Here is a 22,378-nt window from a genome sequence, read left to right on the forward strand (position 1 = left end):
TACTAAAACACCATTCGTTTGCCTCGCAGATAAATTGCTGTTATAATGTTTTGATCCATAATATGAGTCGATTTGATCCATAATAAGGATCCTTCTCTCCCACTGATCCACATCTGTGGGGTGGACATCGTTTGGAATTTCTATTTAAATCGACACTTTTTGGTAAATAATGCCAACTTCGGCGAGCCGAAAGTTCACGAAGTAGCCGAAGGTTGACGTCACGTTGCGAAAGCTGCGAATAAAATTTTTCACAGCCTTGTCGTCACCATCAGCTGATCGTTTTGTTTACATCTTTTTCGTGACTACACTGAAAACATTCTACAAGCTCGATCAATGTGTTTCACACGTGAATTTTCACTAATTGTAAAACCTGTCAATCGGACGTGTAAAACCAGTCGCAATCGGCAATTCAGAATTAAATGTAAAACACGTTAATTTACAAATTTTCGAAAACTTTGTTGAATGCTTTATTAGCGATTGAATGATGTTCTGCTTCCTGGCACCCATTATGAGCGCCCAGTTTCCTCAAAAATAACATGTTGTTTTACATGTCACGGGTGATTGACAAATATGAGTCGATGTCATGATAGGCACACTAGTTCTACTAGTGATGGATATCACCATTGAAAAACACGATCAAAACATGTGTAAAAGGCTTTGCAATCGAACTAAAATTAAACCTTAACAGAATCACAAATTTTACCTTGCAATTCGACACGACAGATCCACGTTGAAAAGAATTAGGATCGAACGTGTGGATTATTTTCAGTGTAATACAAGCAAACACATACTGAGAGCCAGACCTGTTATATGTGACATTGGGATCGATTGAGGAATTTTCCACATGGTCGACAGGCCGATGTGGTAGCTAGAGCTGGTACATTTATTGAAATTCAAATGAAATGTTGCTTGTGTTTAGTTGAGCGTGTATGTTTCGTTTTAGCGTGTATGTTGCATATGTGCGTGCCAGACGTTGCAGAATTCGCTCTCATTTGAGTATGAAGCACGATCAAAGCAAGCAAAGAAAAATATCCCATCTGTTGCGGTCCACGATGGTCATTGTATCGCAAGGTGTAACAAGTCTGATAAATGGAAGCAGCGAGTGAGAGCCCCAAAGAGAGAGCGATGATAAAATCTATTTTTCTCGCTTGTTTACCGTTGGGGATCAGGGTTGCCACATATACAGATTTATCTGTATTTTACAGATTTTTTCGAATATTTTGTGACCAAGAATCTGTATATACAGATTACAGATTTTTTGTAAAAATACAGATTTACAGATTCTGTATACAGAATTCGGCCAAATTTATACAGATATTACAGATTTTCCAAGTTTGCTTGAAAATATATATTACTTAAAACATTTAAATTTAATCTTAGATTTGACAATTCCGCATTATAAATACTAATAACTGGTATTTCTTTGAATTTTTCATGAAAATCTAATTTCTTTATCAATTTGTGGGGATACAGATTTAAAATACAGATATTTTGCTTCAGGATACAGAAATACAGGTAATTCAAGAAATAAATACAGATTTAAATGTGGCAACCCTGTTGGGGATAGGTGTTTTTCTTTATTAGCACGATAAACAATCCACAAACTTCCAATAGCAATAGTGTCCCCCAGGCTTGAAGTATGTTTAGAGGGGTTTTATCATGCGCTACTATCCCCCCAATCTGATCAAAGTTGTTGCAGTATACGATAAACAGTCTCTCATAATGTGCAGCATGTTATGATAGTTACAGAGAGCGATACGTGAGAGATTCTCTCAATTTTCTCAGGATTCAATCCCTGGTGCGTGCCTTTTTATTTGGGTGTACCAATTGACAGCGGGAATGAGCGCGCAAACTGATTGTAGGCTTGTCTCGTGATCGACTCTTGAGTTTAGTGAATATTGTTGTGGATGAAGGTGGTGTAAGAAAACCGGCAGTGCAATTTTCAGTTCGGCTGATGGCCGAATCGGCCGAAGGTTGTGCGGCTCCAAATTTCGGATCCTACAGACATAGCTGAACTTGCTAGTCGGCAGCCAGTAGTGATAGCTGGTGACTTTAATGCATGGGCAGTGGAGTGGGGTAGCCGCTGCATCAACCAGAGAGGCCAACTTTTCTTGGAATCCCTGGTCACAATAAATGTAGAGCTAGCAAATGTGAGTACAGTGAATACATTCCGCAGAAATGGTGCTGAGTCTTTTAGTTCTAACCTTTTAGGTACTCATAGCGATCATCATTCGATTTACTATAGTATAATGTTGAGTGGGTAGTGTGATGTAACTCGACCCAACTCCGAGTTTGGAAAACAGCGCGCTTCGACGGCAAAGTATTCACTTAAGCCCTGGGGCGTTAACGGAACTCTCTGATGAAGAGTCAGTTGCTGTGATATCATGAGCGTATGATGCTTCCATACCGAGAAAAGCACTCAGAGAGGCAAAGTTAGCTCTCAAAAAGGAAACCAAGAGCCGAAAACGGGCATGCTTTGATAGTCTATGCTAGAGTGCCAATTCGAGTCCATGGGGTGACGACTACAGAGTGGTAATAGCTAAGACCAAAGGTGCCATAGCGCCCCAAGAGAAGTCGCCCGAGTTTCTGCGATCGATAATCGATGTACTCTTCTCACAGCACTCCACAAACCCATGGCCCCAGGCGCCGTATGCGGCAGATGATAGAGATGAAGAGGAAGGGGTATCCAACGAAGAGCTGATAGAAGTCGTGAAATCATTTGCGTCAAATAAGGCACCGAGACCCGATGGTATCCCGAATGTTACCCTAAAAGCGACAGAGAATGCGGAGCTGAACATGTTCAGAATCGCGATGCAACGCTGCATAGATCAAGGAATCTACCCGGATGTATGGAAGCGACGGAAATTGGTGCTACTACCAACGGCGGGGAAACAACCAGCTGACCCGTCAGCGTATAGACCTATCTATCTACAAGATACGACGGTCAATTTTTTGGAGTGGTTGATTCTTAACAGGCAAGTATCGTATACGAAGGGTGCTGAGGGCCTGTCTAACAACCAGTTTGAATTCAGGAAAGGTCTAAATCTACTCTGAACGCTATCCAGTCGGTCGTTAAGACAACTGAGGTGCCAATCCATTAGAGGAGTGGCATTCGTTCGGCTCTGGACGAACTGTGACGGCTGTGAACTTCCTCCTGACGCAGTTTATGCCAGGACATGGCTGCTATAGGCAGTATCTGCATAGATTTGGGCACTCAAAATCTCCTGCGTGCCCCAATTGTGCTGGTGTGGAGGAAACAGCGGAGTATGTCGTGTTCGATTGCCCGAGTTTTTTTGTTGTTGTGAGAGATCGCATCCCTCTATATCAATCGATTTATATATTATTTGGAGTTAAAGTCTCTTAGTTGAAAAGCATTCAAACCTCTATGACTTTTATAGCATTTGTTTAGAATTGTGATAGTGTTGTTTGATCCTTCGACCTTGACGCTCTCTCCCGCGGGGGGCAGGATCAATCGTGTTGCGCGCCGCTCGCGTAGCACGGTGGAATAGTGTTGCGGGTCACGGAACGCGTTAGTAGTGCTTAATTCTCCGAATCCGGTTAGGCGCATTCATTTCGAATTATATATTATCGTTTACCAAAACGAATCCCTCCCTCATATCCAAACTCCCAGTGTTTACTTGTGGAATGCAGAGGACTCCTCGGCTTCCATAAAGCAATTAACACGTCAACATTTCCCTCCCATCCCAAATTGACCTGCATTCGGACGTAGCCGGCGCCGTTTTTGTTTATTTTAATAATGCCAGCACCAGTACTTACACATTGAGGATGCTATTGATCCCGAGTAGCGTCTGTTGGTTCCCTGTGTAAGTACAGCTGTTCTTGTTCTTCAATAACGGAGTAGCACCTGCGGGCGGTCAATCATACGCATGCTCATACTAATTTGTTCAGAATTGTACTGCACTCGATATTTTGACCTACTGTACACTATAGCACAGTATGCAATTATCCCTAGGCTTCTAACTGGATACGCCTATTATTATTTATAGTATTATGTTTTCTCAACATCATGCAGTGTTCAATTTATCTCATTCGTTGAGCTCGTGCTTTCATCACTTCATACCCCATTCCTCAAAACAAAAATTTCGCAATTAGGGCTTTATAGTTATCAATACATATACTTACTGTGGTTATATTTCTCACTAATCGTCCAATCGATTGTATCTATGATAAAGTTAACACGAATGATATCCTGCTCCATATACCATGCTAACCGCATATCGTAAATGATTTGAATATATTAGGAAAACTCAACAAGTGGGTTAATTATAATGATACTGCCTAGCAACTACCATTTGCAAATCAAAATTGATGCCCCAAATTATGATGAGAGTTTTGCAATTGTACCAATTTTCGAATCATTCCATACGTCGAGTGGGTTTATGTTTCTGTACGTCTAGGCGGAATAATTCGGCCAGATATTAAATTATCACCACGATACATGGATTGGACTACCTATACATTTATTCGGGCTGATTATCGACTTACCTAGTGGGTCCACTCTGAAAATTTGCGCATCTGGATCCGCGCGCAGCACCAATGGCGACGACGAAAGCAGCAATAATATGATAATCCAACGAAATAAATGATGCTGAATGGATTTGATTTGTATTAATTCCATTACTGCAATTTCCGATCCTACGGCGGTTCTCCTCACACGAATAATTGATGAATAAAAATCCCTCTTAATTAATATTGCAAATATTTAACTTTCAATCACTCCTCAATTCTGGTTTCATTACTCGATCGAAAAACACATTCGCACCTGACTTTCATCGGTCGTTAATACAGGCAGTGCGATGTGTTTAATCAATTTTACCACTTTTTCGAGAATATTTCACACTTGCACATAATACGTTTCATTCATTTCCTTTCCGCGAATGGTGTTTACAGGCAGCGAGAAAATTTTCACGTTTTCCTTTTCTCCGTGCGGTTTTACTTCAGAATGATTAATTATCTCACTTCGAAATGCCACGTTAAAATCACATTGCCACTCAATTTATTATGATTAAATTAAAAACAGACAGCCTCATTACCCTGTCTTTTGCAGCCAAAAGCTTCCGTTCAGCGGATGAGTCGAGCCAGACAGCGGTGAATCGTAAAAAAATTAATACGACTCTATCATGACTGCAAACCGCTCGTTATGAGAATGAATTCATAAAGCTACCTCCCGACGACATTTCCTCCAGAGCAAACACTTGAAATCCACCGAAGAATGGTTAGAGCGCGTAAATCCACAGAAACTCTGGATGCTTCCTGAAACGAAAAATGAGAAGGATATTTTCACTATTTGCGTTCATAAAAGTTTTATACAGACTCAGTCATTCTCCTGTTTCTGGAAGAAGAAAAAATCCCGCAGTACAAGTTAAGCAGACGGAACTGGGAAGCTCTCTCTTACCTAGGAATCGCGTAAAGCGTGTTGATAAGGATCGAAGTGCAAACATCGGCGAGCGTTAAGGTGCACGACATTAGAAACTTTTCGAACGGTTGGCTGTGTTTATCAAACTACAACGATGCAGGAGAAAAACCCCATACTTTCCGGTAAGTTTTCCTCGCGTTTTATTTCCAGTCGTTCACGAGTAAATACATCCTGTCAGAAATGCTCAAGAGTGAAAATGTTGAATGAGTTTGAACGACGCAAAGAAAGATCATTAAAAGTTTTGTTTTCCTACATCGTGCAGTGGGAAAGTTGTGTCTTGCCTTTTTTTTATTTCTATCAGATCACAGTGTAACAAATTGTAAAACTGATTGACCGGAATCGGTTTAATTATTGTTGGTCACTCAGTTGTGAGGTTTTGTTCCTAACAATGTGCTTCTATTTCCGCTGAAATTAAAATTAAAATGAGCAATAAATGATTTTATAATCCAAATCCAATCCAAACCCAAACCGAAATTTAATTCAATCAATTTGTTATATGGAATGATATACCATAAATCAAATTTATTAAATAATAGGAAACGTACCATATCTTTTAATTATTGATTGTGGAAATGCCCATGAACAATCAGTTGAAGAGGCAGGCTGGGTTTCAGTTAGATCTATGAAACAGGAAACAAATATAAAGTGTTCTTGTTGCTCATACCAGTTTGAGCAAAATGTTTGCTTCTTCATAAAATAGCTTATAAATTTTCATGCAAAGCTTACACCACAGACAATCAGACGTGACATCTCTTTTCGTCTTTGTTATAACACTCAGCTGAAAACGTCATTATGGTCATATTTTACTGAAATTGTTATTAAAATTGTCACTTTTGCTCGTTGCAAAGTACATAACATAGAAGTGGTGAAACTTGAAAACAGGTCGTTGGAATTTTTGTCAGAGTGCATATGTGATCATAAGCTCATGTTAATTTTCAGCTTCAACAACCTACAGTAACTGAAGAACAAACAACCCACGCAATTCCGCATGAATGCTCAAGGGAACCTGATTTAATTTGCTAACGCGATGATGAGATCATAACTTTCTCTGTTCGATAGGGGCTGTTCGTGAATCATGTACGCCAATATTTGGGCAACTCAGACTTTCCTCCCCCGCGATGAATTTTGTCCGAACAAAAAATTTAAAATTCATATTCAGCGTAGAATTTTACCATTATTCTCTTCATCCAACAAGTATGAGTGTTTTATAAATGGCCCCATACCAATAACGTTGCTTCAGGTAGCGAGGCCCTCTCCAAAAAAAAAACAGTACGATTAAGTGCGCCATGTCGAGTTAGATGCAGCTCATTACGTCAGCGATAATTGGGATGTCACGTGCACGCTCTCTCCGGGGGAAAAGTGGGTGATACGTTTGGAATTAATGTCAGAGGGAAGTGACAATCTCATTTTTTGTTTTATTTTATGATGCTGTGACATGCTATCAAGTTCGGTTTTTTTTTGTTCTTAGATGGGTAGATAATCTGTTTTACCAGTTTGTCTTTGACGAGTTTAAATTGTGTATTGCGAATTTCGAGCTTACTGTTGTCTTTGATGAATTAGATAAACTTCTTAGAAAGTTCGAGATAGATTTACCCCCGCACCAAATGTACCATGTACAAAACGCTAATAAGACCGGTGGTCCTCTATGGACATGAAGTCTGGACCATGCTAGAAGAGGACCTGCGAGCACTTAGAGTATTCGAACGAAGGGTGCTTAGGACCATCTTTGGCGGTGTGCAGGAGAGCGGTGTGTGGCGGTGGAGAATGAACCACGAGCTCGCTAGGCTCTAAGGCGGACCAGTTATCCATAAGGTTACGAAAGCCGGAAGGGTGCGCTGGGCAGAGCATGTTGCAAGACTACCGGACAACAATCCTGCAAAGATGGTGTTCGCGTCGAATCCGGTTGGCACAAAAAGGCGGGGAGCACAGCGAGCAAGGTGGCTTGATCAGGTGCAACAAGATCTGGAGAGCGTGGACCAAAATCGAAGTTGGAGGGACACAGCCATAGACCGAGTAAATTGGCGTAACATCCCCAAGCAACCAAAAGTTCGGACTTTACTTAAGCAGTTAACTGAAAAGTTCACTTCTAGTAGATTTTGAGTTCCTTTGAATCTATATCGCTGAATAAGAGAATATAACGGATACCAACAGAACCGGATTCTCGAAAAAGTAGCTCATGTACTTATCAACAACTAGAAAGTTCAGAGCAAGTTCGAGTTGAACTTTTTCCCTACTTTATGGTAAACATCACTCTATTTCAGCAACTTAAATGAACTTTATGTGAACTGAAGCTCGGTTAATTACTTAAAAAGTGAACTGCATAAGCCAAAACATGCCCTTTTATCTGAACTTATGGTTGCATGTGTCGTTAAAGCGGTTTTATCAAATTGATTTATATAACACCAACTAAATGAATAAAATAATTCTTAGAAAATTAGTGAGTTTTTGACCAAAAACTTAACTTTCTGAACACAGCGTTAATTTTTCTTTGAAGAATTGTAAGGGCAAATTGACAATGATACGTTTACTCACTACACCCATGACACCATTATTTTACAGCATTAATATACAGGTCCGACTCGATTATCCGGAGTACCAATTTTTTACTCACTCCGGATATTCGAATCCTTAAAACAAAAATTAAAATCTGCGATGCAAGAACTTAAATATTATCTTGTGACGTTGGATAACTTCCTTCGGCAACATATGGGGGTACAAATCCAAGAATCGAAAAATCGAGCATGTAACGAAAAATGGTATGACGAAAAATGAGTCAGGCATTTATCGATCGATTTTCAATATTTATCCATCTATCGATCGAAAATTTATCTTCGCGTCGATTTAAATGGAGAAAACTTTTGATTATTAGCATTAAACTATTGAAAAATCGTTAAATGTTGACCCCTTTCCTATCTAACCAATTGCGTTCAAGCACATTTTTGGGTTTCGCATCGCACGAAGGTCATGTGTGACTTCCCCAGTGACTACGAGAAGGCCGGCAACCCGAGAAAAGTCGAATAACACCCGCATAACATAGTGATAACAAAATGTACATCATGATTTCATTTGGTTATTTTTTGTTATCAATACCAAGACTCTTGTTATTAACGAGTTTTGAGCTGTCAGATCGAGGATGCCACCGACGGGTGAATGACGTTAAATGTTTGTTATCATAATTCGATCTTTATGACTAATTGATAACATAATGATAACTCATTATGTTATCAATTAGTCAAAGGGAAATTGGCTGGATAACAAAACCAGTTTTCAATGTGTTTAAAATGAGATGAGATGTTTATATGTTATCTTCAGTATAAATTTTTGTTATTACGTTTGTTAAGGCTTATTCAACCAAAATGAAAACAAAATATGTTATCAAATGCTTGTTATCGGATAACACAACTTGTTTTCTTTTCGTTATCCAACTTTGCCGAACTTGTATCGAAAACTGATTCAGTAGCCTGTATTGCACGATTTTTTTTTTTAATTTGCTTTTATAAATTACAGTCCAGTAAACCATTCCTAATAATTGTGGGTTGAAGATATTTAAGAAAATACTTTTAAATGTACACAATAGTTATTGTATTATGATTCTATGAATATACGAGCCGAAGAGTTTTTTGCGTGCAGCGTTAATTAAAATACCGTCGATGGGGGTGACAATGGGTCTGGGGGGTGAGATTGGGTCAAAACGGGAAAATATGATTTATGAAATATTTCAGCTAATAACGATGATATTACTAAAATTAATAAATCATATGTTAGGGAACATATTACTGCACGTAATTCATCACGATATACATTTTTAGATATAGTAGTTTTTGTTTACTATATCAATTAACTTGTATGTTGAAACTAGATAAAATTTACAACATTAAATTTCTCCTGTACAAAGTATCACGCATGTACTTTAACCTCTATCGTTATATTAGTAGAAGGTTGAAAGTCTTTTCATTACACTTCACACGTATTTTCCGGAATCTATTTGATTTTTCCACAAAAATTTCTTTTTTTTTGGTACGGTGTCTAAAACATCAAAAATGGGGGTGAGATTGGGTCAAGCAAGAACTATAGTAAATGAAATTGCAAGTCCACTTTATTGTCGTTTTACGGTGCCGAGTGTTCTCTTTTTTCATTAAGATGTGTTTATGCTTTCTTAATACAGCATCTCTGAAACATTATATAAGTCTACTTGAGTAGTTCGTGCATTGAATAACAATACAACGCATTTTGACAACTTCTCAAACCAGCAACCAGAGCCGTAGCGTGCCCTCCTGGCGCCCTTGAAGAACCGCCATTTAGGCGCCCCTACTTGCAGGTTTACGTGAAACATAAAAAAAAGGATTCTAGGGCATTGTCTGCAAGAATTGTCCATCGAAATTTAAAAAAGTGTCATGGTAAAGCTCAAGTAATACTTAAACATTGGAATACATTGATAATACTTGTACAATAAGGTATACCAAGTGTCTTAAATCTCTCTAAAAGGTAAATTGTTTGAACTTGCTGAAGTTCTTGCAGATTTTGAAAAAAAAAATGCAAATAACTTTACTGTTTATTTGGCCAGAGATGAATTTGAAGATACTATTTAATTTACTGCCCACAACCTCGCGTCGCGTCTTGTATATGCTTTTGTTAAAATTCCAGTGAAATGCATACTCCTGGAAATCTTATTGTGGACATTGCTGATTCCTTCATTTCTCTATAAGGGAGTTTATGTATTTGAAAAAAAAGTTATCGTCTATCTTGATGCGTGGGATTTTTTTGCATGAAATGGCTAAGAAAATCATTTCTTTTCGATCACAGTACGCAGTTGAAAAGAAAATTCGTTTCAAATGAAGCTCTCTGTAGAAAATTTCATGACAATTTCTGTCAAACAAATTTTTACCTTTTTTGAACGAAACAGCATATTTTGCTTCAGTTGTCACAACATTTGTTCAATGTTTAAAAAAAAATCTCGCTTATGCTGTTCATTAGTCATGTTTTGTTAACTTAAAAAACGAGGGGCACTAGCAGAACATATACAAAGCATTTCTCAAACAATTCCTTCAATTTGTCGAATATTTTTCCTTGTATCATAGAGGAATCATTTTTAGGAATTAGAGTAGTTTTAGTGAAATTCTCTGATAATCCTTTACGGGATTCAGTGATAAATGCGCACTGGATTGACCTGAGGTTCTGTGAAAACATTATTAACTAATACCAAAGAAACCTGTTTAAAATTTCGCCCTGAACTTGCCTGGTATTCTTATATGATATGGGTTATTCATTATAAGTCGGTCCAAGATTGTTCTTTATAGAAATTATGTTCCGAGTTATGTGAGAATCCTTTCAACAATTCTGTGGAATCCCACTTTTTAAACTAGGTATCAGATGATATAAACTACATATTTCTTTTGTGGATGCTTTTACATGGACACCGTGCTTAAGAAGATTTATCATTTCAATGTTTATTCATAAGTTAGTACCTCAGGAATTTTCTTTTGAAAAACCATTCAACACCTTTTTAGATTCTTTAAAATTTTTTGTTGAAATCGTCCATGTATAGTTTTAGTCTACCATGTTTATGGAAAGAGTTAATAAATTCTTTAGGAAGAGAGACGCGACATTTGTCAACAGTATTATATCGCTATTTGATTATGTCTTTGATTTTTTTTTTAATTCTATGAATTCAAAAACGCTGTTTATTAAGATGTATCAAAAAAAAAAAACTTGTTTTGAAATATAAATAAAATCCAAAAAAAATCCTATTTTGGCGCCCCCTTAAGTCTGGCGCCCTTGGCGGGTGCCAACCTGGCCAACCGCACGCTACGGCACTGCCAGCAACTGTGTTCCGTGCTCGGAAAAAAACATCGTAAAATTTTATCAAATGGATTTATTTTTTGGAATTTAATTAATACAGATATTTTAAATATTATAGAAACATCTCACGGAAGTAGAAATGAGTTTTATCGCTGAAATATTGAGATTATGACGTCAACTTCTGCCTGAAATGAATTTACCGTGAAATGTCGCACCGACATTTAACTATTTGCGAAGTTTTAAAATAATCACTGTTTCAGTACACCTTTGGGGAAACTGAATAAGCTTTATGGCAATGGGGATGAGACTTTGAAAACAATTTGAGGAAAAAAACAAGAAAACTTATGTAAATTTGACGATAAATGTTGGGTTTACATAATTCTTCTCAAAGATCTTCAATTTTTTGGTATAATCATTCTTTTAAGTGGGTTTATCATACCTGTGAAACATCTAAGATATCTTTTCGTCTTGTTTGCATCGTATTTCATCAATATTTTTCAGCTGTGAATGGTTTTGCAATCATATTCTCAAAAACAAGTTATTTCAATTACAGTGACCCAATGTCACCCCCTCTATGGGGTGAAATTGGGTCATTTTTCATTCACTTGTGGTGCCGCTGTGAATAAATATTTTTCTTTAATTTTTTGAACAGTTATTAATGTAACATCAAAGTTCATACACACCAAATTTGAAGTTTATTGGAGTTAAATTGCGATAGTTATTCAATAAATAAAACGTACATATCCCTTTTTGACCCATTCTCACCCCCAATGACGGTACTTGAATCACAGGGAATACTTGAATTCAGGGGCGCGATTTCAGATAAATATTGGCCCAAGGGGGCGAAAGTTAAAAATGTTTGCGAAGCACTGGTTTAGATGTTAACTGAATAAATAAATAAGTGTTTTGATCCATAGTATGAGTCGATTTGATCCATAATAAGGAGTTTCCTCTTCTTCCAATCCGCATCTGTAAGATGGACAGCGTTTGGAATTTCCATTTAAAGCGACACTTGTTTGTATATAATCGAGAATTTTCAGATGGAGGGAAAGTGTACCAGTTATGGCCATAGTGGTTCCCTATTTGGCCATATGAGAAATTTTGATAACTTTCACATTTTAAATCTTTTTGAATGTTTTAACATCAAGATATATCTTAAATCTAACTACTACAACACACGAGAATTTTCAAAATTTGAATACATTACAGTAATCACCTATGGCGAAATAGGGAATCATTATGTCCATAACTGGTACACCTACCGTATTTCCAAACCCAACTAAATTCTGCAGTACCAGGAAGGTATTTTTGTTCTGTACAGCGTTACCATGATCATCAACATACGGAAGCTGTAATACTGATGTGTTGCAATAATTGCATTAAGGTTTTGTTTTGCGTGTAACATTTACGATCTCTGACTCGAGTTCATGCAAATTCGTGGGAACTCGTTTGTCAATTTCAAGCGAATTTCACAACAAAATCGATTTCTGCTTATACAATGAGCCCTGTCAAATTAATTGGCAACGAAGTGGATCGCTCACTTCACTGGAATGGAACTAATCCGTGAAACAGATTAAATAATGAATTTCAAATTAGTTGCAACTGTTCTAAATTAAATGCAAATAATTCTACTGTGACTACCCTTTTCTACTAGTGTTGCGTCCGATAATGTCGATTGAAAAATAATTGCTTCGCGTTTTCAGTAGTCACTGTGTTTAACTGGCTTGATTGGCTCGTGATGGCACAGTTTAGAGCTCTGATGCCATGAAGATTCAAGAGTGGTAGTTTAATTTGATCGTGTTAACGAGTTTCATTTTGCAACCCCGCAGCTCTCGGTTGGCGTAGGGAAAGGTTTATTCGCTTTGCTGCAAATATTGTGGAAATACGCGTGCATTATTTATTGACTCAGGAAATTATTATGTTTCCCAACAGGGGTACCGTCGAAATGCCCGGCACAACATTTTAACTGCACCCGACCAGTAACCCGGCCCTTGAATGGGGTACCATATAGAGTGAGTCAATTTCGTTAGTGGCACCGGCATTAAACTGAATTCTTCCCCAGTAAAGATAACGTTGAAATGCAATTTACCCAGATTGGTGCTCATTTTGGGTGATGGCCTCATTTTAAATTTTAATGACACGGAAAGAAAACAATGCAGCTCATTTTGTAAATGCAAACAATTAAATGTTTGGCACACCATTCATTAGACAAGTGGATAACATACCTAGAAGTTATCCAACTGAATCGGTTAAACATAAAGCAAATGCGTATTTCTGATGGAAAGATGATGTAACAGTTAGACAAATATAAAATCAAATAACAGTACATTGGAAAAACGATAGAATTTAAATTTTTATGGTGAGGATGGCAGCAGAAAGAAAAGTGTTATCCCTCTAATAACCAAATTTTTATTTTCGATCTAAATATTATATTCAGTTATCTAAAATCGTTCTAAACACGTTTTGGGCAATGATTTAATTTTATTTGCAAAACTGTGAATTTTGATTTTTGATTTCATTTCATTTCTATCCTTTTGCATTTTTTCTTGAAACCTTTTCTAGTTACCGTTTTGTCTCAAATTCCGAAAAGACTCATATTCCGAACTTCGGTACACCAACCGACGGTGTTCCAACCGACGGTTCTACAACTGGCGACAATTCATGCGGGTTTTCCTTTGGCAACACAAAAGTCCATTTTTGAGGGAAACACTAACTTCGAACACTACATTTATTGCTTATGAATCTAACACGGTAATCTTAAAAACTAACAGATTAAAAGCCCGATTGCTCTCGACCGTCTTCGACCTTGCTAATGGTACTAAACTGACCTTCTCCGTACAATCTACCTTATAACTAGAGTCCAGCATCCCGAACAGTTGTGGAGAGATTGAACCCTCGTTCGGTTCGGGCGAATTCGCTCAATTTGTTTCCATCTCCCATCGACGATGTGAAATGAGAGATCCCACGTAGTCTACGCTGCGAATCGTGTCGGTCTGCCGTCTGCTCAGCCTTGTCGCAATACAATAGCCATGACCACAACATCCTAGCTGACCAACAGATCAACAGTTCAATGATTGCGTTGCACCTCATCTGTTTATCTTCGTCCAACGGTATAAATGCAGCTTGGGGCTAGGGTGGCCCTCACACATTCTCACCCACCCAGATATATCCGTTTCTGAAATTAAAAGAAATTCCTCTTCGACTAGGATGGGACAAGGGAAGGGTTTAAGTTAATCTTCTTTTTCATCTGGAACAGGCAACAAGGATATCTTCTCAACAGGTCGTTTCAGTTCACCAGACGCTGTTTTAATGGTGACGACTCGGACTACGCCATCGCTGCCTGGATGCACCTGGATTATCCGCCCCATACGCCAACGCATTGGTGGTAGATTATTATCATGAATGATGACTAGTTTACCAGTTTGAACTTCGACTGGTGGGCTCCGGCGTTTTGCTCTGCCTTGCAGTTGACAAAGGTATTCCTTCCTCCATCTGTTCCAAAAATGCTGTAACTGCTGTTGGACAACTTGCCAGTGTTTCAGACGATTTGTGGGTATGGAAAGTAGATCTTCTTCAGGGAATGACTGCAAGGAAGATCCTACTAAAAAATGCGCTGGCGTTAGAGGCTGTAGATCCTCAGGATCGTCAGACATTTGAGTCAAAGGTCTTGAGTTCAGACATCCTTCTATTTGGACCAATAACGTTTGCTTGTCTTCTAAAGAAACTGGATTGATGCCAATGACCCGTAGGATATGATGTTTGGCGGATCGCACTGCAGCCTCCCACAAACCTCCGAAATGAGGGGCACTTGGTGGATTGAAGTGCCAATTTATCCCTTCTGCTGAACAAAAATCTGCTACCTGTTGTCGATGATCTCCATCCTTCAATAAGCTAAAAAGCTCTTGTAGTTGATTTCTTGCACCAACAAAATTCGTACCATTGTCTGAGTACAAATCAGTGCACCTTCCTCGACGTGCGATAAATCGCCGAAGAGCCTGCATGAATCTGTCTGTGGACAAATCGGAGACGACTTCAATGTGCACAGCCTTAGTACACATACATACAAAAATGGCTCCATATGCCTTTACGGCAGTGCGACGTGGACCTGGACGAATGAACACTGGGCCAAAGAAATCAACTCCAGTTTTGGAAAATGGACGTGAGATTGTGACCCTTGAAGCTGGCAGTTCTCCCATGAACTGTTGTATCAATTTGGGCCTTGATCTGAAGCACTTCAAACACTGTTGAACGACCTGTCTGGCAACGTTTCTCCCACCTAGTGGCCAGTATCGTTGGCGAATTGTTCCAAGTAATAACTGTGGACCAGCATGTAACAGACGAAGATGGTATTGCTCGAATATCATTCTAGTACAACGGTGACGTGCAGGCAAAATCATTGGATGTTTCATATCGGAAGATTCCATCGAGTGGTTCAAACGTCCACCTACTCTCAATATTCCGTCCTTGTAAAGGAATGGACTGTACCAACGCAATGGAGATTTAGCAACCGATTCATTGTTCTTGACGGCCTCTAATTCGTCCGGAAAGGCCTCCCTTTGCACTCTTTTGATAATGGTGAATTCTGCTTGACGTAACTCTCCTAAAGTGAGAAATCCAGTCCAACGTTTTTCCCTTGGTGTTCGAAGTAGTTGCATAATACGTAGCCATATCGCTGTGCGGCGTATCAGCACGGTATAGGTGCTGGATTTAGAAACAAACCATTCGTTGAATTCCTCAATTGCAGATGTTGTACAAGTCGCTACTGTACACCTTCTTTCTTCTTCGCCATAATCTTCAGACGTACAATTCGACGAATCTGGCCAATGACTCCTATCCTGAGCTAGCCAGCTTGGGCCATGCCACCAGAAGTTGTTGTGCAGTATTTCCTTCGGTCCAATTCCTCTTGAAATCATGTCTGCAGGATTATCTGCTCCCGACACGTGCCTCCATTCGCAACCATCCGTGATTGCTTGGATTTTCGCAACTCTATTTGCAACGAAAACCGTCCAATTAGACGGAGATGCCTGAATCCATTGAAGCGCACATGTAGAGTCCACCCAAAACGTTGTGCGCACCGGGAGATTGGTAGCGCTCCTAACCTTTTCATATATTTGTGCAGCTATCAACGCTCCACATAGCTCCAACCGAGGAATTGATTGAGTTTTCAATGGGGCAACCTTCGATTTTGAGTATAGAAGCTGCACCTTAACGTTTCCATACTTGTCCTGGCTTCGAATGTAAAGGCATCCACCGTATGCCTTCTGTGATGCATCCGAAAAGCAATGGATCTCTACTTGTATAGCTTGTGGAAGAATTACACAACGATCGACCCTGATATCATTGAGTGCTGGTAACTGCATGTGGAAATTCCGCCAAGACTCACCCACCGTTGAAGGCAATGACTGATCCCAATCTAACCGTTTACCATTTTCATCCTCACACGTCCATAAAAGCTGCATGAAGAGCTTCGCAGCTGTAATAGTGGCACCGATAAATCCCAGGGGATCAAACAGTGTAGCGATGACGGAGAGAACCTGCCGTTTGGTGAAAACCTCTTGAGTACCATATGAAAATTTGAACTGGAAGCGAAAAACATCAGTGTTCGGCAACCAAATCAATCCTAACGTTTTCACAGAAGAATCCGGGTCCATCCTTATGCCTTCTGAAGGACGAAGAGCAAGATTACATTCGGGTATACCATGCAGAGCCTCTGCACAGTTAGATGCCCATTTTCTGAGCTGGAAACCACCGCTACTCATTATTCCGTTTAACTGAATCTGCAGTTCCTTAGCCTCCTCGACGCTATCACAACCCGTGATTACGTCATCCATATACGTTTCTTCTGTGATTGCCTGGACTGCCAACGGGTATCGCTCTCCTTCATCCATCGCCAATTGGTTGAGTGTGCGAGTAGCAAGGAACGGAGCTGGTTTTGTGCCATACGTAATGGTATTGAGTTCATATACACCTATTTCCTCTGTCGGTGATGTGCGCCACAAAATTGATTGAAGCGGTCGATCTGCAGAACGTACAAAGATCTGGCGGAACATTTTTTCCACGTCACTAACTAGCAATATCTGTTTTGTACAGCAACGAAGTATGATAGAGCGTAGGTCCCTTTGGATTACCGGTCCCGCCAGCAACCCGTCGTTCAACGAAACACCACTGGACGTTTTGCATGATGCGTCGAACACTACGCGTACCTTGGTGGTGGTGCTAGCCTCCTTTACCACCGGATGATGTGGGAGATAACAGCGTTTGTCCTTCTCCTGATCGCGTTCGACCTTTCGCATGTGACCTAACTGCTCGTACTCCTCCATAAATGCAACGTACTGTTCCCGTAGGTGTGCGTCATTAGACAAACGACGCTCGGTACTCAAAACACGTCGGAATGCGATCTCCATTGATTCGCCCAACCGAAATATGACGTTCTCGTCCCTTGGTAGAGAAACAGTATAACGACCATCCGTTCCACGCTGCACTGTACTCGCAAACGCTGCTTCACAGCGGTTCTCTACTGGTGAATAATTGTTAGCCGATTCTATGTCCTCGATTGCCCAAAACCGTGAAAGTGCGTCCTCCAATTGATCCATGGTTGCCACATTACATTTGATTTGCAGGCTATGGTCATTATCAACGAAACCTCCAGTGACTACCCATCCAAAAACTGAATCTTGAAGTGAGGGAAGGTCCACACCTAAGGCTATCTTTCGACCTGAAGCGAAGAAATCGAAGAACGCTTCAATTCCGAGGACAAGGTCTACTCCCGAAGAAACCCAGAACGATGGATCAGCAAGCTCGATTCCTTCTGGCAGTGTCCAACTGATGGAGTTCAAACTAGTGGTTGGAATATTTACAGTGACTCTCGGTAACACTAGAAAGCTCATTCTTCGTGAAAAATCCGAAACGCGAGAACGAATTTCAGTTGATATCCTTTGTTTCACCTTGGTGGCTGCCTGACCAATACCTAGGACCGAAATATCCACCCTGCGACGTGTGACCTTCAATCGTTGACTGAGTCGCTCCGATATGAAATTGCATTCTGAACCAGAATCCAAGAGTGCACGAGCAGGAATGCGGTTGCCATCGTCATCCTGAACGACGATAACTGCTGTAGCTAGCAAAACCTTAGAAGAACCTTGCTGGGTCGCGCCCGCCCACAAACTACCGTTGTTCGTAGCTGCCATGTTTGCTACTTGTGGAGGTACAGAAATAGTAGCTGGTTGTGCAGAGGAAGAGGATGAAGCTTCCGAAGATTCCTTGGGAACTGTGCTGACCTTGGTAGACAAATTAATATTCTGATTTCCTTCCGATTTAAAACAGACGAGCGTGTGGTGTCGACCCTTGCAATGCCGACATGAATACCTTGACCGACAATCCCTTGCTAGATGTCCTTGTCGAAAACAGTTCCTACACAAAGAATTCGACTTCAGTAACGAATCCCTGTTCGCTACCGCCATTTGCATAAATGTGCTACATTGGAATAGTTGATGGTTTCCCGCGCAAGCTACACATCGTACACCTGATACCTGAGCCATGTTGTAACTTGTTCTTGTTGGTTGCTTCTTCCTTGGAGGGAGTTGAGGTTGAGATTGTTTGGGTACCTCTGCTGCTCTATTCGGTAAGGATTCCAGGATGCGAACTCGTCTTTGGAGAAATTCTAGGAGTTCCTTGACAGTATCTTGTTCCTTGGTGGAAGAGAACTCTTCCCAACCTCGTCGTGTAGATGGATCAAGGCGAGACGTCAGAAAATTGACCAAAAGGAGATCCTTATAATCAACCGGCTGGACTATTTGATCCAAGGTATGCACAATTTTTTCGAAACCCTCAACCAAAAAGTGCAGCTCGTTAGCTGACTCCTTTGATAGAGTCGGAAGTTTGATTAGTGATTGCACTTGGCGTTTTTTCAACTGCTTGCTATTATTATATCTTTTCAATAGCAAATCCCATGCCACTTGATAATTAGCAGTGGTAATCGGCAATGAATCAATGAGAGTTCTTGGTTCACCTTGTAAGCAACCCTTGAGGTAATGCAGTTTTTCCACATCTGGAAGATCAGTCTTCCAGTGAATGAGAGAAGTGAACAAATCTCTGAAACTCAACCATTCATCGATCTCGCCACTGAATGTTTGAAGTTTTATCTGTGGAAGACGGACATGATCGACTGAGGTTGTCGAAGGTTGATCGTTCCCTCGAATGGTTTGGTTCAACGAAGTATGCTCCTGCCTCTCCCTAGCCTTATCAGTCAATATAGATTTAGCTAAATAATATCTATCACTAAAATCCTGCCTTTTCTGCTCAACTTGATCATCTTCATCGTAGAAATCGTCTTGTGATTTGAGCTCAACGAGTGTTGCTCCATGTTTCTCCCACAGCTCATCGATTTTTTCCAAACGTAGAAGGATTTGGGTAACGGTAGTTGTTTCCTGAATCTTCTCAGTAAAACGCCAGATATCGTTGAAAGCCAACTCAATCTCGTTCAACTTGGTGGTAAGGAGCTTCATGGTTGATTCCACAGTACACAGCTTCTTGGTGGGCATGATGGCAACTCGTAACGGATGACGTGCAATTGAATAAGAAATATCGCTGTAGTATTCTGAAGGGTGCCTCGCTTCGGCGGACACACACTGTGCTTCATAAACTGACCTTCGCACCGAACAGTTCGGCTAGGATGATTTAAAGGTGAACAGCAACAATTTAAATCCAACCGTCAGTCACTTCACGTGGGTAGATGAATTCTCAGTGGCGTTACAGAAATTGTTGAGGAGGAAACGAAACTAGTATATAGTATGGATTGGATGTCTAGCTTCGGCTAGACATATACCGTGGCAGCTCACCTGGCAAACCAACGATGCTGCAATAATCCAATCAACTAATGCGCAGTTTATCAACACAAGTATCAACTCCAATTGTGGCGCCAGCGACATCGAAACTCCAGCAGTAAACCAACGAGAAGTGAGGGAAGAGGAGGGGAACCAAATGTAATATCAAACGATTTCGGCTTCGGCCGGGCATATACTGCTCAACTCACCATGAGAAACAAGCAGCGGTTCAAACCCGGCGAATTCGAAATTTCCAACGTTCAATGACAATCGCCTCAGCAGCGATATAGGGAATGCGTCCGCAAATAATCGAAGAGGATATATTTCATTTAGGATGTATATTATCTGTGCCCATGCTTCGGCAGACATATACAGAGTTCTATGTTCACTAACCTGGACGGAAAGATTGTGGTGCTCCCTCTTCGTCGCGGATCTTCCTTGAAACGAACTCGTCAATCAAATGGTCACAGTCGGTAAAGCATCCATCGGTAATGGTAGTTATGATGTCCAGCAGCAAACGATTCAATCACGCTCACAACCAGGGTTCTGGCTAGCAAAGTATCAATCGAAGTCCAAATTGTGCGTAAGCGGAATGTAAGCAATCCTTCCTTGGTATAGCGTCTCATAACATCTTCCACGGTCGGCCAAAGGTTCTCATTAGTTCCAAACGGTTAAGATGTTCAAAGGTCGAAGAGAGGTGTTAGAATCTCGTAATTTATGCTTCGGTAGGACATACACTAAATGTTTATTTACCTGGAGGTACAGGATTCCATTCTGCATTCAGTGTCCAGTCCCAAACGGTGTCCAACGCAGTCGAAACATAAACCAGAATTCCAAATGGCGACATCCAAATTCGCGCGAAATGTCCACAATAAATCCTTTAAGACAATATTCACAATGGCTGATTACAATAGTAGCTCGCTGATTGTCTCGTCTAACTATGGCGGTGGCCTTTGCATCGGTGGCGGCCAAATTTGTTCGTTTGTTGTAAGTAGCGTGGTAGGCTGATTACGGACACAAAAAGCGCCAGTCGGTCCTTAGGTCAGTCAGTCGAGCTTGGCACGGTCCTCAGGCATCCGGCTCGAAGGACCAAAATGTAGAATACCTGAACCGATGGGTACTTCGCTCCTGCTCCAAGGCGCTTCGGTACACCAACCGACGGTGTTCCAACCGACGGTTCTACAACTGGCGACAATTCATGCGGGTCTTCCTTTGGCAACACAAAAGTCCATTTTTGAGGGAAACACTAACTTCGAACACTACATTTATTGCTTATGAATCTAACACGGTAATCTTAAAAACTAACAGATTAAAAGCCCGATTGCTCTCGACCGTCTTCGACCTTGCTAATGGTACTAAACTGACCTTCTCCGTACAATCTACCTTATAACTAGAGTCCAGCATCCCGAACAGTTGTGGAGAGATTGAACCCTCGTTCGGTTCGGGCGAATTCGCTCAATTTGTTTCCATCTCCCATCGACGATGTGAAATGAGAGATCCCACGTAGTCTACGCTGCGAATCGTGTCGGTCTGCCGTCTGCTCAGCCTTGTCGCAATACAATAGCCATGACCACAACATCCTAGCTGACCAACAGATCAACAGTTCAATGATTGCGTTGCACCTCATCTGTTTATCTTCGTCCAACGGTATAAATGCAGCTTGGGGCTAGGGTGGCCCTCACACACTCTGTTTTTGTATGGCGATGTGGTTGAAATGTTTCACTGAAATATGTCACCACATAACAAGAAAATTCAATTCAAATTGCAATTCAATTTTAACGTCTCAAATATAATTTATACCGCAGGAGTAGTGATGATGCTCTAGTTTGAAACCAGTAGAACAAGCTCAGATAAATTTATTTGCGAAATTATTCATTTGAATTCGATTTATTCGTGCTGTTCGGAATTTGAATCAAGGTGTTCGGAATATGAGACAGAATGAACACGGTGTTCGGCATTTGAATAAAAATGTTGTTTCATACTTTCACGTAAGAACAATACTTAAACTAATTAAATCAACATTATTATCGATACACCCAACAACTAACAGTTAGACTTTTCGAAGAAATTGATATTCACACGAATATCAGCCAATTTATGCCAATTACATGCATTTGAAGTCGCTGTTGGCCTTAAGTGTTCGGAATATGAGTCAAAACGGTACTACTTTTAGCAATAATAAAAATTCAAGTTTCAAAGTTCAAAATTCAAGTATTTTCAAAAGTACCGTAAGATATTAAATTTTCAATTTTTTTTCTTGTTTTTTTTTCGTGTAAATAAAGGAATAACAGGTTTGAAAGTATTTTACTACCTCCAAGCT

General features: G+C 40.2%; 1 protein-coding gene across 5 annotated transcripts in view; it reads right to left on the bottom strand.

Annotated features, from left to right (window-relative positions):
• The window catches only part of LOC5578554 (protein eva-1), a 623,125-nt gene that overhangs the window by 439,813 nt on the left and 160,934 nt on the right, over nt 1–22,378 (bottom strand). For 3 of the 5 annotated variants that reach the window (XR_002501140.1, XM_021848818.1, XM_021848820.1), the window contains exon 2: nt 4,507–5,274. Coding sequence is in view for 4 of the 5 variants with exons in the window: in XM_021848818.1 (XP_021704510.1) it covers nt 4,507–4,639 (133 nt within the window). In the remaining variant the exon portion in view is untranslated. Of the gene's footprint in view, nt 1–4,506; nt 5,275–13,802; nt 14,417–20,451; nt 21,737–22,378 lie in introns of those variants that run through there. The other 2 variants (XM_021848821.1, XM_021848822.1) reach the window with 2 other exon arrangements.

This window comes from Aedes aegypti, chromosome 3, assembly GCF_002204515.2.
Source record: "Aedes aegypti strain LVP_AGWG chromosome 3, AaegL5.0 Primary Assembly, whole genome shotgun sequence".
Lineage (NCBI taxonomy): Eukaryota > Metazoa > Arthropoda > Insecta > Diptera > Culicidae > Aedes > Aedes aegypti.